At 56.3% G+C, this 21,269-nt stretch overlaps 1 protein-coding gene across 3 annotated transcripts; it reads right to left on the bottom strand.

Annotated features, from left to right (window-relative positions):
* Positions 1-642: 642 nt before the first annotated feature.
* Positions 643-15,716, bottom strand: LAT2 (linker for activation of T cells family member 2). Of its 3 annotated transcripts, XM_081256575.1 has the most exons (13): positions 15,565-15,716; positions 11,085-11,210; positions 10,583-10,622; positions 6,744-6,787; positions 6,508-6,568; positions 6,243-6,280; positions 5,925-5,960; positions 5,814-5,844; positions 5,198-5,253; positions 4,087-4,149; positions 3,726-3,797; positions 3,147-3,267; positions 643-914 (listed from the first exon to the last, which is right to left on the bottom strand). In XM_081256575.1, exons 2-12 carry the CDS (start codon positions 11,179-11,181, stop codon positions 3,164-3,166), a joined length of 642 nt encoding a protein of 213 aa, XP_081112701.1. In that variant the 5' UTR covers positions 11,182-11,210; positions 15,565-15,716; the 3' UTR covers positions 643-914; positions 3,147-3,163. The 3 variants fall into 3 exon arrangements, with proteins under 3 accessions (XP_081112701.1, XP_081112702.1, XP_081112700.1); XM_081256576.1 differs by lacking the exon at positions 5,814-5,844 and having other exon boundaries at positions 5,945-5,960; XM_081256574.1 differs by lacking the exons at positions 6,243-6,280; positions 6,508-6,568; positions 6,744-6,787; ... (1 more) ...; positions 11,085-11,210; positions 15,565-15,716 and having other exon boundaries at positions 5,476-5,844; positions 5,925-6,236.
* Positions 15,717-21,269: the final 5,553 nt, after the last annotated feature.

The following is a 21,269-nucleotide window of genomic DNA, read 5'->3' as shown; positions in this document are numbered from 1 at the left end:
GCATCTGGAAAGAGGGTTGGACTCAGGGACCAAGTTCTTGTCCCCAGCCTTCTCTCTCTCTAGGCCTCAGGGTCCCTTTCTGAAACAAGAAGCCTGACTTTCATTGCCTTAGAAGGTTCTACGTGAAGCAGGGAAAGCAAACAGGAGAATCACTGCCCTTAAACTGGAACGGTTTATTGAGATGTTTCGGTTGGAGGAGGCATTTTATTTCCCTGACTCTGGCTTCTCTGACTCAGAAGGTCCCTTGGACCCTGTCCTTCCCATGAGACGGTCAGCTGAGGCTCCAGGCCACTCTAATCCGCCTGCCCCTTCCCCAGAACCATGACGTGCTCTGTCCACAGCAGACGCTCCTGCTGAAGGGTCATGAAGGTGGCCGTGGCCTCATCTCTGATTCAGTCAACAGAGGCCCAAAGAAAGGAGCGCCAAGGCTCCCCCTAACTCTGCTGAAGTTAAGTACATGTAATGCTTACAGGAGACAAGATAGATACAACCTCTACTCTGAAACGCAGAATATTAAATACAACTCCACCTATATAAATTAACTGTACAAGCTTATCCATCACACACAAAAATCCCAGCAACCAACATTAGTAAGCAATTTGGGATCAAAATCCAAAGCAAAAAAGGACACGAACACCCATGTAGTATGATGTTTTAAATGTGGTTAAGGGGATGAGACTGCCCTGAGTCCTGGGCATCTGACCACAGCGGGAGCTGCCCTCGGCCCCAGGCTCCTGCCTTGCCCGTGGGAGCCGGTCAGAGGGCGGCTCCATGCGTAACTGTCCTTTCCCGGGCTGGGTACCCCGTGGCCAGCTGGCTGGTCCTCAGGGTGCATTGGTGCCCCTCCCAGGAGTAGCTGTAGGGGGTCTAGAAGTTGAGCAGCTCTGGGGAGGCAGTATATGGTTCCCTGGCTCCTTCAATGAAAAGGAAAAATATTTGTTAAAGAGGAAAAGGTTTGCCTGGCCTGACGCTTTGTCCCCTCAGCCCTGGAGCAGCCGGCACGGGTCAAGGAGGATGCACAGTGATGGTCGGTGTCCAGTGAGCAGAGAACCCGCCGTCAAGCAGCCTTAAGCATGTTTCTTATTCCAGGAGCGTCTGCTTTTTGTTTGAAATCCTGACTGCTCGGTTCTGGCCGAGGCCCGAGTTACTCTGACGTGCCTTGGGTGCAGGAACACCCTCTGCACAGTAGCTGGTGGCTTTCCGCTGCACGTGTCCTGGGACCAGTACCATTAAGCTGTGTCCTCTCCCCTCGAACCCAGAAAGGACCTGACAGGGGTACCGGGCCCTAACTCCACTCCGCCTTCTCCCTTGCCTGGCGGCCCTTCCACCTGTTAGAATATAGGGATTGGGCCTCTGCAGTGTTGTCGAGCTGCTGTGGGCCCCAGCCTGTGGAGTTCAGTCCATTCTGTGTGTGGGGTCCCGGGTGTAAATTCCAGCCAGCCGTAGCCGACCCAGACTCGAACCTCCAGCATCGTTTGTCAGCGTACAACATACTCTTAGTTTCTTTCATCTGAAGAACCTGCACAGCCTCTCCACTCCTGCCTCTCCCTGAATCCAGGCGCAGATCTCTAACTGCCCATTTCATACATCCTCCTGCACGGCATCTCCAACTAAACAGGCCCAGAAATAAACCGGCCTTGCCCACAAAACCCGCCCTGCCTGTAGCCTTCCTGATCTCAGTTGCTGGCAGCGACGCCCTCTCATTGCTCAGGCAAACCCCCGCAGGCCTCCTCAAGTCCTCGCTCTACCGGGCAGCCGACACGCCGCGCATCAGTGAGCCCCATCGCTCCGCAAACACTCGCTGGATTCCTGCCTGAGCGCACCGGTCTCCCTGCCTCCACCGCGTCCCTTGTATTCATGTCTCTATGCGGCGGCCCGCGATCCTTTAGAAACAAGTCACTCTTCTGTTCCAGACCTTCCCCTGCCCCACCTCAGGAAAACCCAGGTGCTGGCCCTGCACGCCTCCCGCCGCAGCCCTCCACCTCTGCCGACGCTCCCCCATCATTCTGCCCACACATCGTCAGACGCAGATTCCTGCTGGGGGTCTTTGCCAGTCCCTCTGCCTGGGTGTCCTTCCCGTCCCCCGAGGGGCGAGGAGGGGAGCTCAGAAAGGTTGCGCTGCCTCCCGGCTTGAATCACGGCACCGCCTCTCCCCGCCCCACGTTGCTCCCCGCCCCTTCCCACCCCTGCAGTCCTAACGTGCTGCATTTCTCTCCTCTTCTCTTCCAGCTGGTTATCTGTTTTCTCTCTCCCACCAGGACGGAAGTTCTAAGCGGACAGGGATTGTGTGTCTTCTGTTTATCGCCGTGTCCCCAGCCCCCAAGGCAGGACTTGCCCCTGGCAGGGGCCCTCTCGGTACTGGGCGAATGAATGAACCCTGGGCTCTGCCCGTTGGGCTTCAACTGCTGCCACTGATCCTGCTGCTGGTTCTCAAACGGCCCAGGCCGGCCGCCCACTGAGAGGACTGCCCGTGTCCCCCAGATCGGGACTTTGGGCAGCCTTCCGGGGCCCTCGGGTTGACCTGCTCCCCGTGAGGCAGGGCCTGGGCTCCAACATCTGAGCGCCTGGGGGACCGTTCCCTCCTCTACTCACTCTAAGTGGGACCTCGGGCAGGTGGCTTGTCCGCTCTGAGCCTTGGGGGCGCCAAGAGATGGTGTGTGTGAGCGCTTGGCACCATTTCCTCCCGATCCCGCCCCGTCCCTGAGTCCAACTGGTCCTGCTTTCCGTGCAGTGCCTTGTGTGTGTTGTCTAAGACACAGGTCCCAGTAGCTCCAGGTTGCAAGCGAGGAAATGGGTCGAGGGAGGTTAAGTCTCTCGCCCAAGGTTGCAGAGGCCCACCCAGAGCCCACCTTCTCATCCCATGACTCACCAGCCTGCCCTGCCTGACACCCCCTGGGCCTGAGACCTGGTGTCCGCCGTGGATCTGTCACCTCCCCACACCAGCCACAGGAGTGGGGGGTGGGCAGGGACTGCTCGGGAGGCCCAGCACCCAGGGCGGCGTCCCAGCGCCCCGAGGAGCCACCCCGTTTCAGCATCCATGGGTGCTGCCCCACGGTCCCTGCTGTGGCTCCTCCAGCCCCAGCTCTCTGCTTCTCCCTTGGAGTGCAGCCCCTTAGGCCTGTGCGGCCCCCCACCCTGGACCGTACCTTCCTCCAGGGCTTCTCTAGGCTTTGGTGGCTGCCACTTCCCCGTTCACATAATCGGGCTCCCCGCCGTCCTCATCTGGACTTCCTACCGGGGAGGGAGGTGCTTCCCTCCGGACCGGCTCTGCGACCCGCAGGCAGATGGTCAGAGGGTTCACACGCACATGCCCAGCCCTGTTCCCACCACCACACAGCCCGCAGGAAAGGCGACACTGGATGGTGTGTCTGTCCCGTCCTCTCTGGGATTTGCCAGAGGTGTGTCCTGCCCAGGAGTAGGGCGAGTGCCATGCCGTCCGTGCAGCTGGATGGGCAGCCGGCCAGGAGGACCAACCTCAGGAGGCCATGGTGCTGCTGAGGGGGGATCCTGGCACAGTTCGAGCCTCTGCAGCCGCTGATGTGCGAGAAGCTTCTCTGTGGAATCAGCTGGACTGGCCGTAGGGGAGCCCACCCGGCCTTGCCCTCCCAGGCCAGATCCCCTAAGCTCCCCTCTCTCCCCCTCCCCTCGACTGTCTGTCCCAGGCCTGGCCCCTCTGAGTCCGCTGAAGGTGACCATTTGGGAGCACCGGGGCCCCGGCCGCATACCCACGACTCTCCTGGACTCCCGCCACTGCTGGATGTACGCCGAGTTCTGATAATCCTCAGACCCCTCGTCCCCTGCAGGGAGAACACCGGGAGAGGGGCTGGCAGAGGGTCAGCCACCATGGCCAGTCCTTAGGCCAGAGATGTGCCACGTCCACCCCTCCAGAGGGGCAGCCTGCGTCCTCGTGCTGGGCAGCCCCCTCGAGGGAGGGAGGGAGAGCCCAGGACTGATGGAGACTCCTCCCGGGACACAGGGTCTGATAATGGTGAACCGTGCCGCGGGGGACTTCAGAGCTCAGCGGGGCAGGCGGGCCTGGCCTAGGAGGCCCGCCTTCCTGCCCTGCTCCAGGGAGGGCAGCCTCACCTGATTCGGTTTTCTTTGGCTCACAGATGAGCACGTTCTCATAGGAATTGGTGTCATCATCATCTGCCAGGGAGAGAGGAGAGGGCACAGGATGCTGGTGGTCCCTGCCCGACAGGCCTGGCCCTTCCTCTCTCCCTGTGTCTCATCAAGCCCCCAGCCCTCTGGGTTCCCCGGGGCCTCGAGCATTCTCCTGGACAAGCTTCTTAAGGGGCGCTGGCCTGGCTCCAGCAGCCTCCACCCTGGGCTCCTTCTCTGTCTTCCCCTGAATGCCCTGGGGAGGGGAGATTCGGGGGTGGGGCTTCAATCAGGCCCACGAGGGACAGTCAGAGAAGGGAGGCCCATCTCTATGGGGCAAAGAGGGGCAGGGAGAGCCGCTGGGGGCCCAGAAGACAGGAAACTGCCTAACCCTTCAGGCAGTGGGGTGGGCTGAGGATCCTTTGTCCGGGGCCTAGGCTGATTGTGGCATATCAGAGCCTGGTACCCCGGCATTCCCCCCCACCCCACAACGGGGAAGCTGAGCTCTAAACACCACCCCACCCTGCGTCCATCTGTGTCGAAGAGGCTCTGAGAAGTGAGGGCCTCTCTCCAGTTTAGAAACGCAGCGGGGAGAAAAGGACACCCCCTCTCATCCCAGCCCGGCCCCGGCAGGAGCCCAGCCCTGTGCACCTCTCAGCAGGCACTGCCCACCCTCAGTTCTCAGTTTCTGTAGAGGAAAGGTGTTAGGAGCACCTTTGCTCTTAACAAAGGGTGCCAGCATCCTCGGAGCCTGCAGGGCTCAGCGTTTGTCAATAAGGCTGACCGGTCCAGGGCCTTCCTTCAAGGTCCCCTGTGTGCCCAGCCTTGAGAGGGACCTGGATGACAAGGGGACCAGCCTGCCCCCTGCTCCTGCCCTCAGCTCCCCTTCTGGCCCCCCTACCCCTTCTTCCCGCCCATCCCTTCCCTCCTCTGCACCTTGGCTCCTGCGCACAGGGCCAGCCTCCCCCAGGTTCCCCCACCCAGCCTCCTCCAGCCACCTAAACCTCCACCTCTGGCCCCGCCCCAGGGGTGTGACTTCTGAAGCTGCGCTCCCAGGCCACCTCCTCCCTCTCGCCTTCATCGACCTTTGCCTCACCTTCCGGGGGCTTCTGGAACTGCCCATAATCGAAATAGTCCGTGGCAAAGGGGTGTCTGGCAAGAAAACATAGACACAGCACCAACTGCTGGGCAGGCCCATGGTCGGGCCAGGAGCTTCATGAGCGGGCAGCGAGGCCAGGGCTGCTCCGGCCGTCACTGCCCCTGGAGCCCGCGGGGGCCCTGCCAACGTCTCCCCCGATCCTCCCACCCTGCTTCCCTGCACCCCTGAGCCGCCCTGGCTCCAGCCACCTCACCGTGTGGCCTTATGCAAGTTACCTCCTGCCCTGGGCCTCAGTTTGCCCAACTGTGAGATGAGGAGACGTCCTGGGGGCCCTTCCTATCTGAGGGTCGGTGGAACTCGTCTTTGACTGGGTGGTGCAGGATGAGGCCCCCCGATGGCCTCCCACACCCCCAAACAGAGCAGGGCTCCTTCCTGTCCCTGTCCTCAGCCCCCGCAAAGCTACGGTCATGAGGGAAACAGTGCTATGGAGAGCCTGCCTGGGCCAGCGGGTTCCAGGGCAGGAGGGCTTTCTCACGTAAGGAGGCTGCGGGCAGGGCGGGCAGGGCGGGCCGTGGGGCGAGGGGGTGGCCAGGGCCCGGAGAAGCCCGCTCACATGTAGGCTGCATCTGATCTGCATCTACTTCCTGCAGGAGGAGGCGAGAATCAGGCCTGAGCGCGGGCTGTATGCCCCACTGCGGCCCCCTCCTCCGCGGAGCCCACCTACCTTTGCTGAAGTTCTGGTACCTGGAGGATGAAGAATCTGGAAGAAAGGCCAGGCCCGTTGGCTCAATGCTGGTTCCCCAGGCCCCGCCCCCTCCCAGCTGTGACCACCGGAAGAAACCTAGGTGTTTCCAATCTTCACACCTTCACACCTGCTCTCCGTCCCCTCTCGCTGCTGGGCCAGCCCCGTCAGGCCTCCCAGCCCAGCTCACAGCATCTCTCCTCTGGGAAGGCCTCCTGCTCAGTACCTGTCCCACCAGGTACTCACCTGTCTCGGTCCCACCTCGCCCCTGCCCCCAACCCTGTGTCCCAGGGCACTCACCCTCGAGGCTGGGGGAGAACTGCAGCAGCTTGTCCTTCCTGCACGGGAGTGGGGCAGGGGCTGAGGAGGGGCTGGGAGAAGGCCCCGGGTTTCCTGGGGGTCTGGAGGCCACAGTCCCACAGCCCCCCGGTAGGGCCCTCAGAATCAGAACTGGGGCTCTGAGGTCCGAGGAAGGAGCAAGGTCTTGGCCTGGGCTCAGCCAGGTGGGGACACCGGGGCCCACCTCATCGCCTCCCGTGGGGCTGGGATAGGGGCTCCTTCCTACCTTGCTGATGCCGCGTTGGAGGCCGTGTCCACCAGGGGCCCTGGCCAGGCCTCCCTGACCACTGCAAAGGTTGACGGGGTGTTGGCTGGGCCCCCAGGCCAGCTGGCCAGCACAGCCCCATCACCCAACTAGATCAGGCCTGGCCACAGCCTCAGAACAATGGGGACGAAAGGGACTTTGATGTGGACACTCCCAATCCCGAGCCCAGCCCTGGACCCTTCTGTCTGGGGACTCACAGGTATAGGTCCGGGCCACTGCAAAGTTCTGCTGATTTTCTTGCCTGGAAACACATGAAGCTGTGCTGAGCCAGGGCCTGGCCTCCCACAGCCCCAGGGACAGAGGGGCAGGACAGACGGACAGGGAGGGACAGACCAGGGCGAGAGTGAGGAGGGGCTGCCAGCCCCCCAGGACTCAGATCCAGGGCTTCCTGATGCACCCCTTCTCTAGAGTGCTTCCCTGCCTGCCCACCGCGTGCCCACACTTCTCACATGGCCCTGGGCTGGAGCCAGCTGCCAGCCAGACATATGCCCCCACAGAGCCTCCCCAGGACCCCCGGAGATGCCCAGAAGAGTCTGTGGGCAGGGCTGGGGCAGCTGCTCAGGGACCTGGCAGTGACCAGCCAGGAGCAACAAAGAGGCGGCTCCCAACGCCTACCATCCCAGGAGGGTTTAACATTCCTAACAGAGCGCGGTCCTCTTGAGTTGTTCACACACGCCATTTACTCCCCAGTAACTGATGAGGCAACTTCAAGGCTTAGCAGACACAGCCAGGTATCTAACCATCACCTTCTTTCTTTGAAACAGAACCCTGATTTTTATTTAGACAGCCACATGCCCATCCAAAGGACTGTATTTCCCAATAAATGGGACTACATCAAACTAGAAACCTTCTGCTCAACAAAGGAAATCATCGACAAAACAAAAAGACAACCTATCGGGCTTCCCTGGTGGCGCAGTGGTTGAGAGTCCGCCTGCCGATGCAGGGGACACGGGTTCGTGCCCCGGTCCGGGAGGATCCCACATGCCGCGGAGCGTCTGGGCCCGTAAGCCATGGCCGCTGAGCCTGCACATCTGGAGCCTGTGCTCCGCAACGGGAGAGGCCACAACAGTGAGAGGCCCGCATACCACAAAAAAAAAAAAAAAAAAAGACAACCTACCGATTGGGAGAAGGTATTTGCAAATGATATATCCAATACAGGGTTAATATCCCTTATAATATAATATATAATTAACTCAACTCAACAACAAAAAAACAACCTGATTAAAAAATGGGCAGAGGAACTGAATAGACACTTTTCCAAAGAAGACATACAGATGGCCAACAGACACATGAAAAGCTGTTCAACATCACTAATTATGAGGGAAATAAATGCAAATCAAAACCATGATGAAGTAACACCTCACACCTGTTAGAATGACTATTATCAAAAAGACAAGAAGTAACAAGTTTGGCGAGGATGTGGAGAAAAGGAAACCCTTGGGCACTGTTGAGGGGAATATAAATTGGTGCAGCCACTATAAACACAGTATAGAGAGAGATTCCTCAAAAAACTAAGAATAGAGCTACCATATGAGCCAGCAATCCCACTTCTGGGTATTTATCTAAAGAATACAAAATAACTAATTTGAAAAGATATATGCACCCGTAGGTTCATTGCAGCACTATTTACAATAGCCAAGACATGGAAACCACCTAAGTGCCCATCAACAGATGAATGGATAAAGAGGATGTGGTATATATACACACTGGAATACTATTCAGCCATAAAAAAAGATGAAACCTTGCCATTTGTGACAACATGGATGGACCTTGAGGGAATTATGCTAAGTAAAATAAGTCAAACAGAGAAAGAAAAATTCTGTATGATTTCATTCATATGTGGAATATAAAAAACAAACAAACAAAAAACCCAAAATAAATGAACAAACCAAACAAAAACAAACACATAGATACAGAGAACAGAATAGTGGTTATCTGTGGTTACCAGGGGTGGGGGAGAGCAAAATGGGTAAAGGGGATCAACTGCATGATGATAGATTGAAACTAAATTTTTGTTGGTGAGCTCGATGTAGGGTATACAGAAGTAGAAATATAATGTCGTACACATGAAACTTATATAATGTTATAAACTAGTGTTACCTCAATTTTTTTAAAAAGGCTATATTTCCCAGCCTCCCTTGCATTTATGTGTGACCATATAATTCTGGTTAATGAAATGCAAAGCCAAGGTTGTTGGGCTTTCAGGAAAACTCCTTTAAGGAGGCACTGCTAACTGGGATGCCCCATTTCTGTCCTTCTCCTTCATTCTTACTACTGCCTGGAAGGCAGAGATGAGGGCTGGAGCTCTAGCTGCCACTTTGGACCATGAAATGCCCTTGGGAATGAAAGCCACTGCTAAGGATAGTGGATCAGATTAGCTAATCATTAAACCATTTTGGGTTCCTCCCCTGGACCAGAATGGTGACATGCCCCAGCCTTCCAGCCTTGGGGGCTGGGGGTCAGAGTGATCTGATTTAGGAATGATGCCCTAAATCCACAGAAGAGAGTCAGGCATGGCTTCCCAGAGGAAATGATGCAGGAGCTGGGCCTGGCACACACAGGCTGATAGGACTGAACCCAAGTGAGGTGGGGAGAGCCCAAGTCTCCCCTCCCACCTCCTCCCACTTAGGCCTAGTTTTCCCACCTCCCACGTGAGGAGGTTTAACTTGTGCCTCTGACTATCTTCAGTTCTAAGATTAATCAGAGGCCTGGAGTGGGCAGGGACTAAGGGAGGAGGGTAGAGGGAAGATACTGAGGAACTTGCCCTGGGGCAGGGGTGTGGGTGGGCACTAGGGGAGCCCAGCCCAGCCCTGGTGGAGGTTATGGGCTGGCGAGCCAGAGGACCAAGTGGCCCCAAAAGCCTGGGAAGGTCCAGCCCTGGCCCCAGGAGTAGGCATGGATGGGAAAATTCTATTTTCAAATCTCACTGTGGTTTTTCAGTTGCAAAAGGAAATGAGAGAGGGTGTGTGTGTGAGTTTGTATGTGAGTGCTTGCCCAGGCGTGCAAGCAAGTGCCATGAGTGTGAGAAGTGCACGCATGAGCGAGTGCTGGGGGAGCCTGTGGGTGCAAGTGGGCGTGCAGGCCCGTGCACGTGTGTGCACGCAGGTCTCAGAGCCCTCCACCAGGCACTGTAAGGACACCACTGGCTGCTGCTCTCCTGCCTCGAGTTGTTCTTGGGTCGCCCCCCGATCCACAGCGCCCAGCACTGCTGACCCTCCCAGGGCTCACAGAACGGCCAGCCTGTCCCCAAGGTGCCTGGAACTCCCTCCTGCCCAGGTCCTGCAACTCTGCCTGGGGTCAGTGGCCCCGTTTCATCTCACCCCCACTGCCCTGCTTCCAGCTCTCCCGTGGCTCCCTTTGGCCCTTAGGACAAAGGCCAAGGCCTCTCTCCACAGTCAAGACTCTTCTTCCTCCACATTCAGCTGATCTCTCTCAAGACACACTCACAGCAACCACCTCATCCCCAAGACAGTGTCCACCCCGGCCCGACATCGGCAAATGCCCACACCATTCCCTCTCTCTCTGGATGTCCCCTTTCGCCTTCTTTCTCTCTTAAAATCCCTCCCGCCTCCTCCAGGAGGCCTTCCCTGGTCCCCCAAATTTCACACCCATATCCTCCCCAGAGGTCCTTTAGTGTTTTCCAGGGGAGACTCAGACACAGCGCCCGGTCTCTGTCCCCTCCACTGCCCCGGGAGGGTGGGATTCCTCTGTCGACCTCCAGCACCGGCACAGTGCGCTCCCCAGGGCTGGGGTCACCATGGGGATTTCTGGAGATGCTCCTGGGCTAGCTGGAGTGTGGCATCCCTTCCTCCCCTCCTGTGGCATCCCCAGCCCTCCCCATCCAGGGCCGGGTCTGGACAGCCCCTGGGCATCCCCTCACCTCCCCTAACTGCTTAGAACCCACTAGAGCCCGGCATGGAGGAGGTATGAGTGAAGGGTTAGGGGTGGGGTGTGGCGGTGCCCGAGGGGATGCCCACATGGACACCCACGCCCAGGAAACACAGCGTCACCGGGCTGGGGACACTGAGACACTCACAGGCTCCTCTGCTCATAGATTTTCTCGGACCTCTTCGCACCTGCAAGAACAGGACCAGATTAGCAAGCGTCCTGGGGCCGGGTGGGAACTGAGATCTGAGGCCCAACCATCTTGTCTCCCCTGTGCCCTGTGCAGGCCTCAGACTGGACGTGCGGGCTAAGCCACCAATCACAGGGGGCCACCTGACACTGGCGGGGGTTGCTCACCATTTATTTAGGAACGCGGAGCATGGAGAAGGCGGACGCAGGCAGCCCAGCCCCCCTCCCCACGCTTGTCCAGTGCAGTCCATCGGCCTCAGACACATGCCCTTGACACAGCAGAACCAAAGCCCCCAGTGAGCCAGACCCATTGTCTTCAGAGGAGAAACCCAGGCCCCCGGGGTTCACTTCTGCCTCCTGAGGCTTATCTGACTGCCCTTTCCGACTGCAGCCAGGTCTGGGCCTGAGTGGCTCGCTGGGTACACCGCCCGCCCCTCCCTCGCACCCATGATCCCAGCCTTTACCTGGGCGGGAGCAGCGCACACACAGGCCGGCCGCCGCCCACAGCAGCAGCAGCAGTAGGGCCGCCCCCGGCCACAGCAGCTCCGTGCCCGCGCTCATGTCCACTCCTGGCCACTCTTCCTGCAGGGCTGCGACGTGGGGGCACTGTGAGCCGGGGTGGAGGCTGCAGGGCCGCCCCCTCCAGGAACCCCAGGTTTCTGGCCCCCACTGTCCCCTGCCAACCCCACAGCTGAGCCCAGCATCACCTCCCCTCCCTGCTCTGGGACCAGGGGGCGACAGAACCAGCCCTGTTCCCCCATCTGACCCCCGACCCGCACCCCGGGCTCCCAGGGCCATCATCAACTCTTGGTAAGTGCTGGAAGGTTCTGGAGACCCGCCAGACAGCACCACATGTATTTGCACACTCCCACACACGTCTTCGCTTAGTCCTCCCAACTGCCCTTTGAGGGAGAGGCTCGAGCCATTTCACAAACAGAAAAACGGAAGCCAGAGATCCCACAGTTGCTAAGGGGAAAAACAGGATTTGAACTCCAGCCGCCAGACCCTAACGCTGGCTCTGCCCACTGCATCCTGTTGCCTCCTGCCAACTCAGCTTTATTCCCCCACCTCAGAGTCCATGGCCCCTTCTGCCTGGGAGCCCCTGGCAGCCCCCATCGACCCTTGGGTGGTTCTCCGCTCCTACCCATGGCCTCTGGGGAAGCTGGGGGTGGGATTTCCATTCCTAAAACACCCATCTGCCCAGATTCCTCCTGCCCTGGGTGCCGGAAGGAGGGAGGTCAGGAAGGCTTCCTGGAGGAGGTGGGCCTGAGACCAGGAGGGGAAGAAGGGCGCCTGGGCAGATGGACCTTGGTGGCTGGTGGTGGGATGTGCTGGGAGGTGGGGCTAAAAGGCTGCTTCTTGGTCAGTGGCCGGTCCCAGCCTCGGGGCCCCACTGTGACTGCCAGGCCTCAGCAAAGCCACAGGCACCCACACAGGAGGGCCTGGTGAGTACAGCCCACTTGAGGGGCTCTCTAAGGAGAATCGTTACGACTATAAAGAGACTCAGCCCCCCCTTGCAAATGCCAGTGACAGAGCTGAGGGCAGCCGGGGGTCCTGAGGGGGCGGTACCCCGTGGTGGGCACGTGGAGCCCACGCTACTGAGTGTCCCCTCCGTGAACACCTGTTCCTCCTGCCTCGGCCACCTGGGAGGAGGCTTCTCCCTGCTTCCCAGCTGGGGAGGGCAAGGCTTGGGGAGACCTAAGCTTTGTGCTGCCCGCCTCCTGCTCCGGGCTCCCCAGAGGGCTGCATTGTACCCAGCCGTCCCCCTCACCACTCTGAGCTTCCTGAATCCCTGTGGCAAAGATGACAAGGAATCTCCGTGTCCGTGCAGGGCCGAGCCCCGGTCAGGGGCCCGTCATGAAGAAGTCACCTCTCCTTCCCCCAAACTCCAAGTGAGTCAGAGGAAACATGACCATTCCCAAACCTCATGACCCGGCGGCCTCCACATGAGGAGAGAGGATGGCCTGGTCACCCCAGGAGGCTGTCTGAGGGGATCTACGAGCCTGGGCACTGCCCTCCCAGGCCGCATAACCTCCTCCCTCCCCCCCACCTCGTTCTGCCCCGGGGCTGCCTCCCTGCCGGGCCTCCAGCCAAGGCCCAAGTCCATCTCAGGCTGGTGAGGTTGGGAGCACCTGGCCTTGAATCGGGGAAGCCTGCCTGTGCCTCAGGGTCTCTTGGCCTCAGTTTTCTCATCTATAAGACTGGGATCAACCCAGGACCTTCCTCAAAGAGTCGTTGGGAGGACAAACACGTCCAGCTTGGATCACAGTTGGGGCTTCAGGAAGAGAAACTTGCTGAGGATCTTATTTCCAGCTGGCTGGTTTAGATAGGTCCCTTGAGCTCCCACCCTTGACATCTTTGTCCTTTGGTCAAAACAGAGACTCTTTCTGCCCCAGAGGAAGTTCAGGCACAGACACATGGGAGGGTTCCCCCCTGGGACAAGGGTCCAGCACTGGTCACCGCCGGGGTCTGCTTAAGACCCCAGGAGCAAGTCCACACTCTCAGCTTGGCATTCAAGGCCCTGGGACCTGGGCTGCTGACCTCTGCTGCCCTCCCTCCCAGAGGACCCCAACCATCAGAAAGCCCTCTTGCTTCCTGGCCCTGCTGTTTTGGAATGAGCAGCACGCTCGGATGCCCCCAGCCCTGGTCCATCTCCACCTGCCTGGCACTGGGTGAGGGAAGGGAGGGGAACATGAGAACACAAATTCTGCCCCAGCTGCTGAATCCCAGTGTCACCGGCCTTCGGTCACCCCTCTGTTAAATGAGAGAAAGAATGACACTCAACACTCAGGTTTGTCATCTGAGGCCCAGCACTGAGAGGACACCTGTAAGGTGCTAGTGCCGGCCGGTGGGGCACGGTTGGCTGTGACCACCGTGACTTGCCATCATCACGGTCCCTGTGGGATGGGAAGAGACAGCCGCCTCCTGTCGGGGCCAGAGCTGGCTGGCTGGCCTGCACTGAGCAGTGTGGGTCAACCCTACCTGAAGCCCTCCCTGTCGGGTCCCCCAGACATGCAGGCCTGAGCCCCCGCTCTACTGCACCATGCAGGGAGTTGTGGTGGGACCCTGGGAGGGGCTGGGATCTGAAGGAGAGCAGCGCTGTTGTCCCAGCCCTTCGGTTGTCACAGACGCAGGTAGCATCACCTTGGAGATGCCAGCTCCTTTCTTCCAAGGGAGGAGAGGGAGGCCCAGAGAGGTGAGTATTCTCCCCAAGGTCACACAGCAGACCAGTCACAGAACCAAGATCTATACCCAGGGCAGGCTGACTCCAAAACCTACACTCCTTTACGTAAATCCTTTCTTATATTACATTTTTAAGAATCACACAATATTTTTTAAAAGAAAGGCTCATTTGGGGAAAACTCTGTGGCTGCCCCCCAGACTGAATCCATCTGTCCTCTCTCCTTGCTTTCCCAACCAGGCTTGAGAACAAGTGGGGTACGGGAGGGCGGAGGGAGAGGAGCTGGGCCCCTGGTGGAGGCAGGCCCGGCAGCCCCAGGAGGGCCCCAAGGGGCCAGGCAGGGCTGAGTCGGGTGGGGAGGGGAGGGGAGGCCGCCACAGCCCGTGGCCTGCAGGCCAAAATAGCAGAAAGGGAAGTGGGCAGTTTTCATATGAACAAGTTTTGCAACAAGCTGACGGCGGAAAAGCTCTCAGGGCTGGGCTGAGCAAGCCTCTGCACCCAGCCTCTCACCCTGAAAGGCCCTTGGCAACCCTCCTGCTCAGCCTCCCAGCCCTCATGTAGTACATGGGGAAACTGAGGCCCACCAGGGCCGAAGGTCAGGCTGCGGGGGTAGGGGTGGACCCAGAGGTCCCCGTCCGGCTCCTGGAAAGACTTATCCGCTGGGCTCTGCTCCGTTTTCCCAAATAACCTTGGCCTTCAGATGAGGCTGACCGAGAGGTCTCTAATGGAGGCTCTTAATGCACAGGCGGCTGGGGTAGGGACCCGGGCAGCCCTTGTTCCGGGCACGGGTGGGGGATGGTGAAGGTCAGGGCCATCCGTAGGCAGAGCAGGGCATCAAGAGCACCCCAGGTCATTTGTAGAGACGTGGATGCATCTAGAGACTGTCATACAGAGCGAAGTAAGTCAGAAAGAGAAAAACAAATATCGTATATTAACGCATATATGCAGAACCTAGAAAAATGGTACAGATGAACCGGTTTGCAGGGCAGAAATTGAGACACAGATGTAGAGAACAAACGTATGGACACCAAGGGGGGAAAGCGGTGGGTGTGGTGATGGTGGGATGAATTGGGAGATTGGGATTGACCTGTATACACTGATGTGGATAAAATGGATAACTAATAAGAACCTGCTGTATAAAAAAATAAATAAAATAAAATTTTTAAAAAACAAAGAGCACCCAAGGGCCTACAGTTTCTCAGCCCCCCAGCAGAGAGCTGGTGGCCAGCCTGGGGGCTGGGCGGGGTGGCCGGGACAGCTTCTTCCTCCAGGCCAGGGGCAGGACCTGGCTCTGCTTGTCTGTAGCATCTCTCCCATCCTCCCACAGCCCTGGGGCAGGGTTGTTACAGCCCCGTTCTACAGATGAAGAAACCAAGGCTCACAGGTCTGGGCCTGGGGAACTGCTATCCTCGACTCTCACCGGACTCTGAAAGTGATGGAACCCGCCCTGGGGGGCTTCCCAGGGCTGTGCAGGCTGGGCTGGGGAAGGCGGGGCGGGAGAGGGGCCAAAGCCCCAGAATCAGCTGCCCCTCTAGTGCCACAGGGCCTGGGGCGAGGGCTTCCTAGCTGGGGGCACCAGGACAGGCCTGGAGCCAAGGGAGGGAGTGCCGGGCATCCCGGCTTCTTCCCAGCCCACCCGACGGGCAGCCAAGCACTCCTGCTGGGTCAGCAGGGCCACTCCCAACCCCGTGGGGTGTCGGGGGGACAGCCTCAGGACCCCTGCCTTGGGGGCCAGGCTCCAGGCACCCCTGGAAAAGGCTTACCTGAGAGAGGGGGGCTCCTCACTGCAGCCACCTCATCCTGAGCCCACACACCTGCCTGATCTGATGCCAATGCCACAGACACTGGCAGGCAGGATGCAAGGCGGCGGGCTTCCTGTCAGCCAGTGAATCATCCCTCATACATCCGCTGCTCTGCCGGACAGGCTCTGCTCTTAACAGACAGAGGCAGAGAGACAAACAGAGACAGAGACAGAGAGACACATACAAACAGGCACAGAGAGAACAGAAAGACATGGACACACAAACACACACAAAATTCACACTAAATACACACACACAAACACATGTCTCACAAAGAGGAAGAGACACACACTGCGGGACAGGGACAAAGGGAACGAAATGGGGGAGCGCACACAGACGCACATGGGCAGCGAGAGAGTAGGAAGACACGGAGAGACACACTGAAAACATACACATACACAGATATACGTGCAGGGAGAGAATGAGAAACACAGATACACACACACAACATGGGACGTGGGTGGATGGGCACAGAGAGACATATCAGGGCAGACATCACAAACGAACTGGCAGAGACAAAGACAGATGGACAGAGGAGTGGACAGTCCCTGGCAGCAGAGGAAGGGACCAAGCTGAAGGACAGAAGGAAGGACAACCATGACTCCTCTGCCGGGCCTGGGAGCCTCCGCACACCCATTTTCCAGATGAGGCTCACAGAGGCGTGGAGCCAGCCTTGGGCAGGGCGGCTAGAGCTCAGCCCCCACTCTCTCCACCTGCTGCCCTGGTGCCTGGGCCCTTCCCTCAGAGGTGAGGATGGCGCTACAGACAGGTGCCCCGCACGCACGCAGCAAGTGTTCCCCAGTGCCTCCCATTACTGGTCATTAAATAACTTGCCCAAGGCCGCTGAACTCTTAGTAGCGCCCCATCCGCTAGAGACCAGGAAGTCCACAGGGGTCACCCCAACCCCCATCTGTCTGGCATCTCAGAGCCTGGGCTCCCCAGCTCTGGGCCCCTCTCTGCTGGGACAAGGTTCTTCTTTCAGTCCCAGTCCAGGGTCCACAGGCTTCCCAGACCCGGCCAGGCGACAGTGGAAGTGCCGCCAGGAGGCCCAGCGGCAGCCAAAAGAGAAATGCAAGGGCTGGGCGCCCGCTGCTGCCCCCCCATGGGGGAGAAGGGTGGCGCAGGGACTGGAGCTTATGGGAGAGCCCGTGGGCCCTGAGCATCAGCAGTCATCCTCATCCCCGCAAGTGGTGGCACCCGGACTAAAGCCAACATCACCTGACTCCCAAGCCTGAGAATCACTGCTGCCTCCCTCATCCCACGTGGGGCAGTGGTACGTTTAAGTCCCACGGCAACTCTTGGAGGGTGACCTTACTTTTCTTATACAGGTGAGCTGACTGAGGCTCAGAGGCTAAGCTGGATTTGAACCCAGACTCCAAAGCCTCCAAAGCCTGTCGTCTTTTCACCACCCTTGAGCGCAGGTCCTCTCTGGGACTGCCTGCCTGGCTCCTCCTCACCCATTGGGACAAACCTGTGTTGGTTTCCATCCATACCTGGACTATGTACCTGCCCAGGGTTTCCTGCCCGCAGAGACGGACAGAAGCTCCAACATGTCCAACATGTGGGAATGGCGCTCTGTTCTACATGCTGGCTTCTGTCGCAGCCTTAGCGATGGCAGATGCTGGAGAAGTGACCGCCAACCACCGGCAAAGTCTCAGGGCCCACCTACAGTGGCACCTAGTAGCCCTCTTGCACCCTCTCTGAGCCCAGTTTCCATCTATAAAAACGGGGGCCTGTCAACCTAAAGACCCTTTTTGGACTTGAGTGGAAGGAGGATCCTGCCCCCTTTTGGGCAATTCTCAAATTCCTCCAAGTTCTATTTCATTTATAGGCCAGTTTTTTTTCAAAAAAAAAACCAAACCCAAAACCCAAATTAGATATTTCGTGTCCGGTTGTGTAAATGCTAGTGCACTTGGGTTTTGTTTTGTGCTCGTGGCATGTGGAATCCTAGTTCCCTGACCAGGGATCAAATCTGCACACCCTGCGCCTTGGAAGTGTGGAGTCTTAACCACTGGACCACAAGGGAAGTCCCGGGTTTTTTTTATTGTTTATTTTTTTGTTTTCAATTCAATGGTTGCTGGTATATTACATTTTAAAAAGTTGTAACAAAATATATAACACAAAAGTTACCACTCTAGCCACTTGTGTGCAATTCAGTGGCATTAATTATTCACGTTGTACAACCATCACCAGTCTATTTTCAAAGTCTTCATCACTCCGAACAGGGCTAATTGGCTTTTCAGCTCACAGTTGAGTGTCAGTTGTGTACACGTTACAGAAGCAAGATATCTAGGTAGTAATGAAGCAGTTCTAAGAACTCAACAACTCCAAGGCTGAGAATCTTCTGGCGTCATACATCCCTTAAAGGCTAGTGGGAAGTGAGGGATTTTCTTCAGAAAAATGCACCTTGAGAAGCGTACCCAACATTCTAGAAGCCCCTGGAGCCTGTCTATAAAGCTGTCTGCCACCCTCAACTCTCAAGGTACAGACAAGCATCATTCCTGTCCCTCATCTCCAGCCATTTATGCCATTTATCTTTGGTCATGACGTCACTACCCAACGGAACCTAGAATATCCTCCCAGTTCTTCTGCCTCCCCCCGACCTATGTGACTTTTTTGTCATCTATGTGTATTTCTAAAGTGTCTTTTATGTATAAAATTATCATGCTGTGTGGCTGTTATTTCTCTTGGGTACATATCTGGGAGGTGAACTGCTGGGCTAGAGTGTGGGAACATTCAATTTTCAGGTTAATGCTAGTTTCAAATTAATTCCCACAGTGGCTGTACTCAGTCTCATTTGTAACATGTTGAGAGACCCACAAACTTGCCAGCAACTGGTTTGTCAGGCTTCTTGCCATTTGGAGGGGGTAAAATAGTATTTTCTTTGTAGTCTTGATTTACAACTCCTTGATTGCTAATGAGGCTGACCATTTTGGGGCCATAATTCCTCTCCTGTGAAATGCCTGTTCATGTGTTGCTTAGTTTTCTATTGGGTTGCTTTTCTCTTACAGATCTGCAGGAAATCATCATATACCCTTCATGTATTTTTAGCCTGTAATACCTCCGTTTTATTTATATTTTGATACATTACTTTAAAAAAATCTAGTGAGCCTATTTTTAATTTCAAGAGTATAATGCATGTGAGAGACTTCTACCAGTTCCGAGGAGTCTTGGTGCTATTTACAGAACCTCTGGGCTACCTGGAAAGCTTCTCTGATCTCCCTCCCTCCCAATCCCGTTTGGAAAGATAAGCTTCTAGGCCAGTAATTTTATTACCATTTACCTTGTCTCCCACAGTGAACGAAAGAACAGGTACAGGAAACAGATTTTTTCTAAGTGCCTGAACTGAAAACCAAAGAGCCTGCCGCTGCAAAGGAGTGCGTTTCTGTTTGTATATTTAATATTTTACAGTTAGAGTGTGGTTACAGATGGGGGAAGAGATTAGTAGCAGGCTATAATTAAGTACATAGCTTTCATTATTTTGGCTCTTTTTCATGACAAAAAACTGCAAAAGGAAAACTCTCAGATACTAGATGTTTATAAGCCTGTGAATCTCTCCCAAGCGAGAAAGTAACTCAAACATCTCAATGTTGTTAGACTGGCCAAGAAAATGCAAAAGACAGAGCAAAGCTCCTCACCAACAAGGGCAGATGTGGCCAGGCCCAGGCCAGCTGTTCCTGGAAAGAAGCACAAGGGGCCCAGCCTGCCGTCCACACAGCCTCCCTTCAGGGGGACCTTTTAGGATGGTTCACTACCCTACATGCCAGGCAAACTGTCTGGGGAGGGTGGGGAGAACCAGGAGATGGCCATCTGTGACACGCGCCACAGACTTCGGTATGGATGATCCTTCAGAAGTTCAGGACGTGACCCATCTCCCTCCCCAATTTCCCTACAAAAACAGTGGGGAGAAATCCCACTGTGCAGACATCAAGCAGCAGCTGAACTGCAAACAGGCCACTGACCCCATCCTCCACGGGACCAAGTAGCCCCACAGACAGCACTGGGCCCCCTCAGGACCTACTGAGGTTGCCATTCCAAAGAGTGAAACTTGTCACGGTACTAGTGACCCCGCATGACCTCAACAGCCATTTGAAATTTGAGAAGAGGACTGAGAGGAAGCAAAAGTGTATCTGAAGCATAACTCGTGAAGAGAGATTATAATAAGGTTGTTTAAAAAATCAGGCACAAGAATCTCTAGAGGCTGCATTGCACCATCTCATGACATAGCAAAGAAACGCTGTTTCTAACGCATCTCAAGCCAGAGTGGCTTTAACAAACTCAAGTGAATCAGCTTTTGGGTTTTTTTTTGTGGTACTGCGGGCCTCTCACTGTTGTGGCCTCTCCCGTTGCGGAGCACAGGCTCTGGATGCGCAGGCTCGGCGGCCATGGCTCACAGGCCCAGCCGCTCCGCGGCATGTGGGATCTTCCCGGACCGGGGCAAGAACCCGTGTCCCCTGCATTGGCAGGCGGACTCTCAACCACTGCGCCACCAGGGAATCCCCCTGTGAATAAGTGTTTCTTCTTCTAGACTTGATCTCTACCAAGTAACTTTCTTCACTGAGAAAACCAGGCTACTTCTAAGCAATCACGAATTGAAAGGGGATGCTAGGTAACAAGTTCAACACCTTCCTTCCTCACCCGAACATACACCCCTCCTGACTACTTCCCCCTTTCTGCCTCGAGCTCACTAAGACCTCCCTGAAGAAACAAGACATTTGAGTCATGATGGGAAACCCAGGCTTCTGGAAGCCTGCTGTGGAAACTTGTCCTCTCCCGGGACCTGGAGAAACAATCTGGCTTCGGACAAAATGGACTCCGAGGAAAGAACATTCTTAGAAACCTGAACCCCTTATTAAAAGGGCCTCACTTGGCACTCCACTAAAATGTTTCTCTGAAACCAGTTCAAGAATAGCAGAGAGAAACCAGATGTCAACTATCTGTCTAAACCTACCTCTGGAACACTCACATAGGTGGTACAAACTTTTATGAAAATGACCCTATTTATTTAGGTGCTTATTTGGAGAAAGACATACCTTCCCATCTCAATTCAGTTACTTATGGATGAGACACAGGTACTAAAACACTTTCTGTGATGTCTTAATATTACAAAAGTATTACAGGCCAAGGGAAGAGGTGCTTGTGAGAAGCAACCACTGCACAGTAACAGCAACATCTGGGGGAGGCAGAAAGGCAGCTGCAGTCTCATTTCAATCATAAGAAACCTCTGAATTACTGGGAGACCTAGATGACCCTTCCAAGGGTCTGAACATTCCACAGGCCCTTGAAGATGGAATCCAAAGAACCTTTGGAAAAAAGGCTCATAAAAGTTGGATTTCAAGCCTCTGGCCACCAGCCCCAGGAAATCCCTCCAGGAGACCAAGTTCCAACTCCTTAACTTTGGGCAGAGGGTTTCCAGTCTCAGGAATGCTCCCACTCTTTTAAGGAAACACCAGTCGGCATCAAGTCCTCTCCTCCAAGCCCTCTCGGCTGAGGAGCAGCTGCAGTTAACAGTCCCTCACGCACTTGGCCGGAAGAGCACCCATCCTCCCCGCCTTGTTTGTCCAGATTGAGCTGCAGTCAGGCTCTGACCGCAAGGTAAGCAACTTTTGCACCCTCCCCACCAGCCTGGCCTCTCCCACACGTAGTTCAAAGCCCTGCCCCTTGCC

The sequence above is a fragment of the Mesoplodon bidens genome (assembly GCF_964165515.1).
Source record: "Mesoplodon bidens genome assembly, chromosome: 15".
In the NCBI taxonomy this organism is placed as follows: domain Eukaryota; kingdom Metazoa; phylum Chordata; class Mammalia; order Artiodactyla; family Ziphiidae; genus Mesoplodon; species Mesoplodon bidens.
This window is presented reverse-complemented; position numbering and strand designations above follow the sequence as displayed.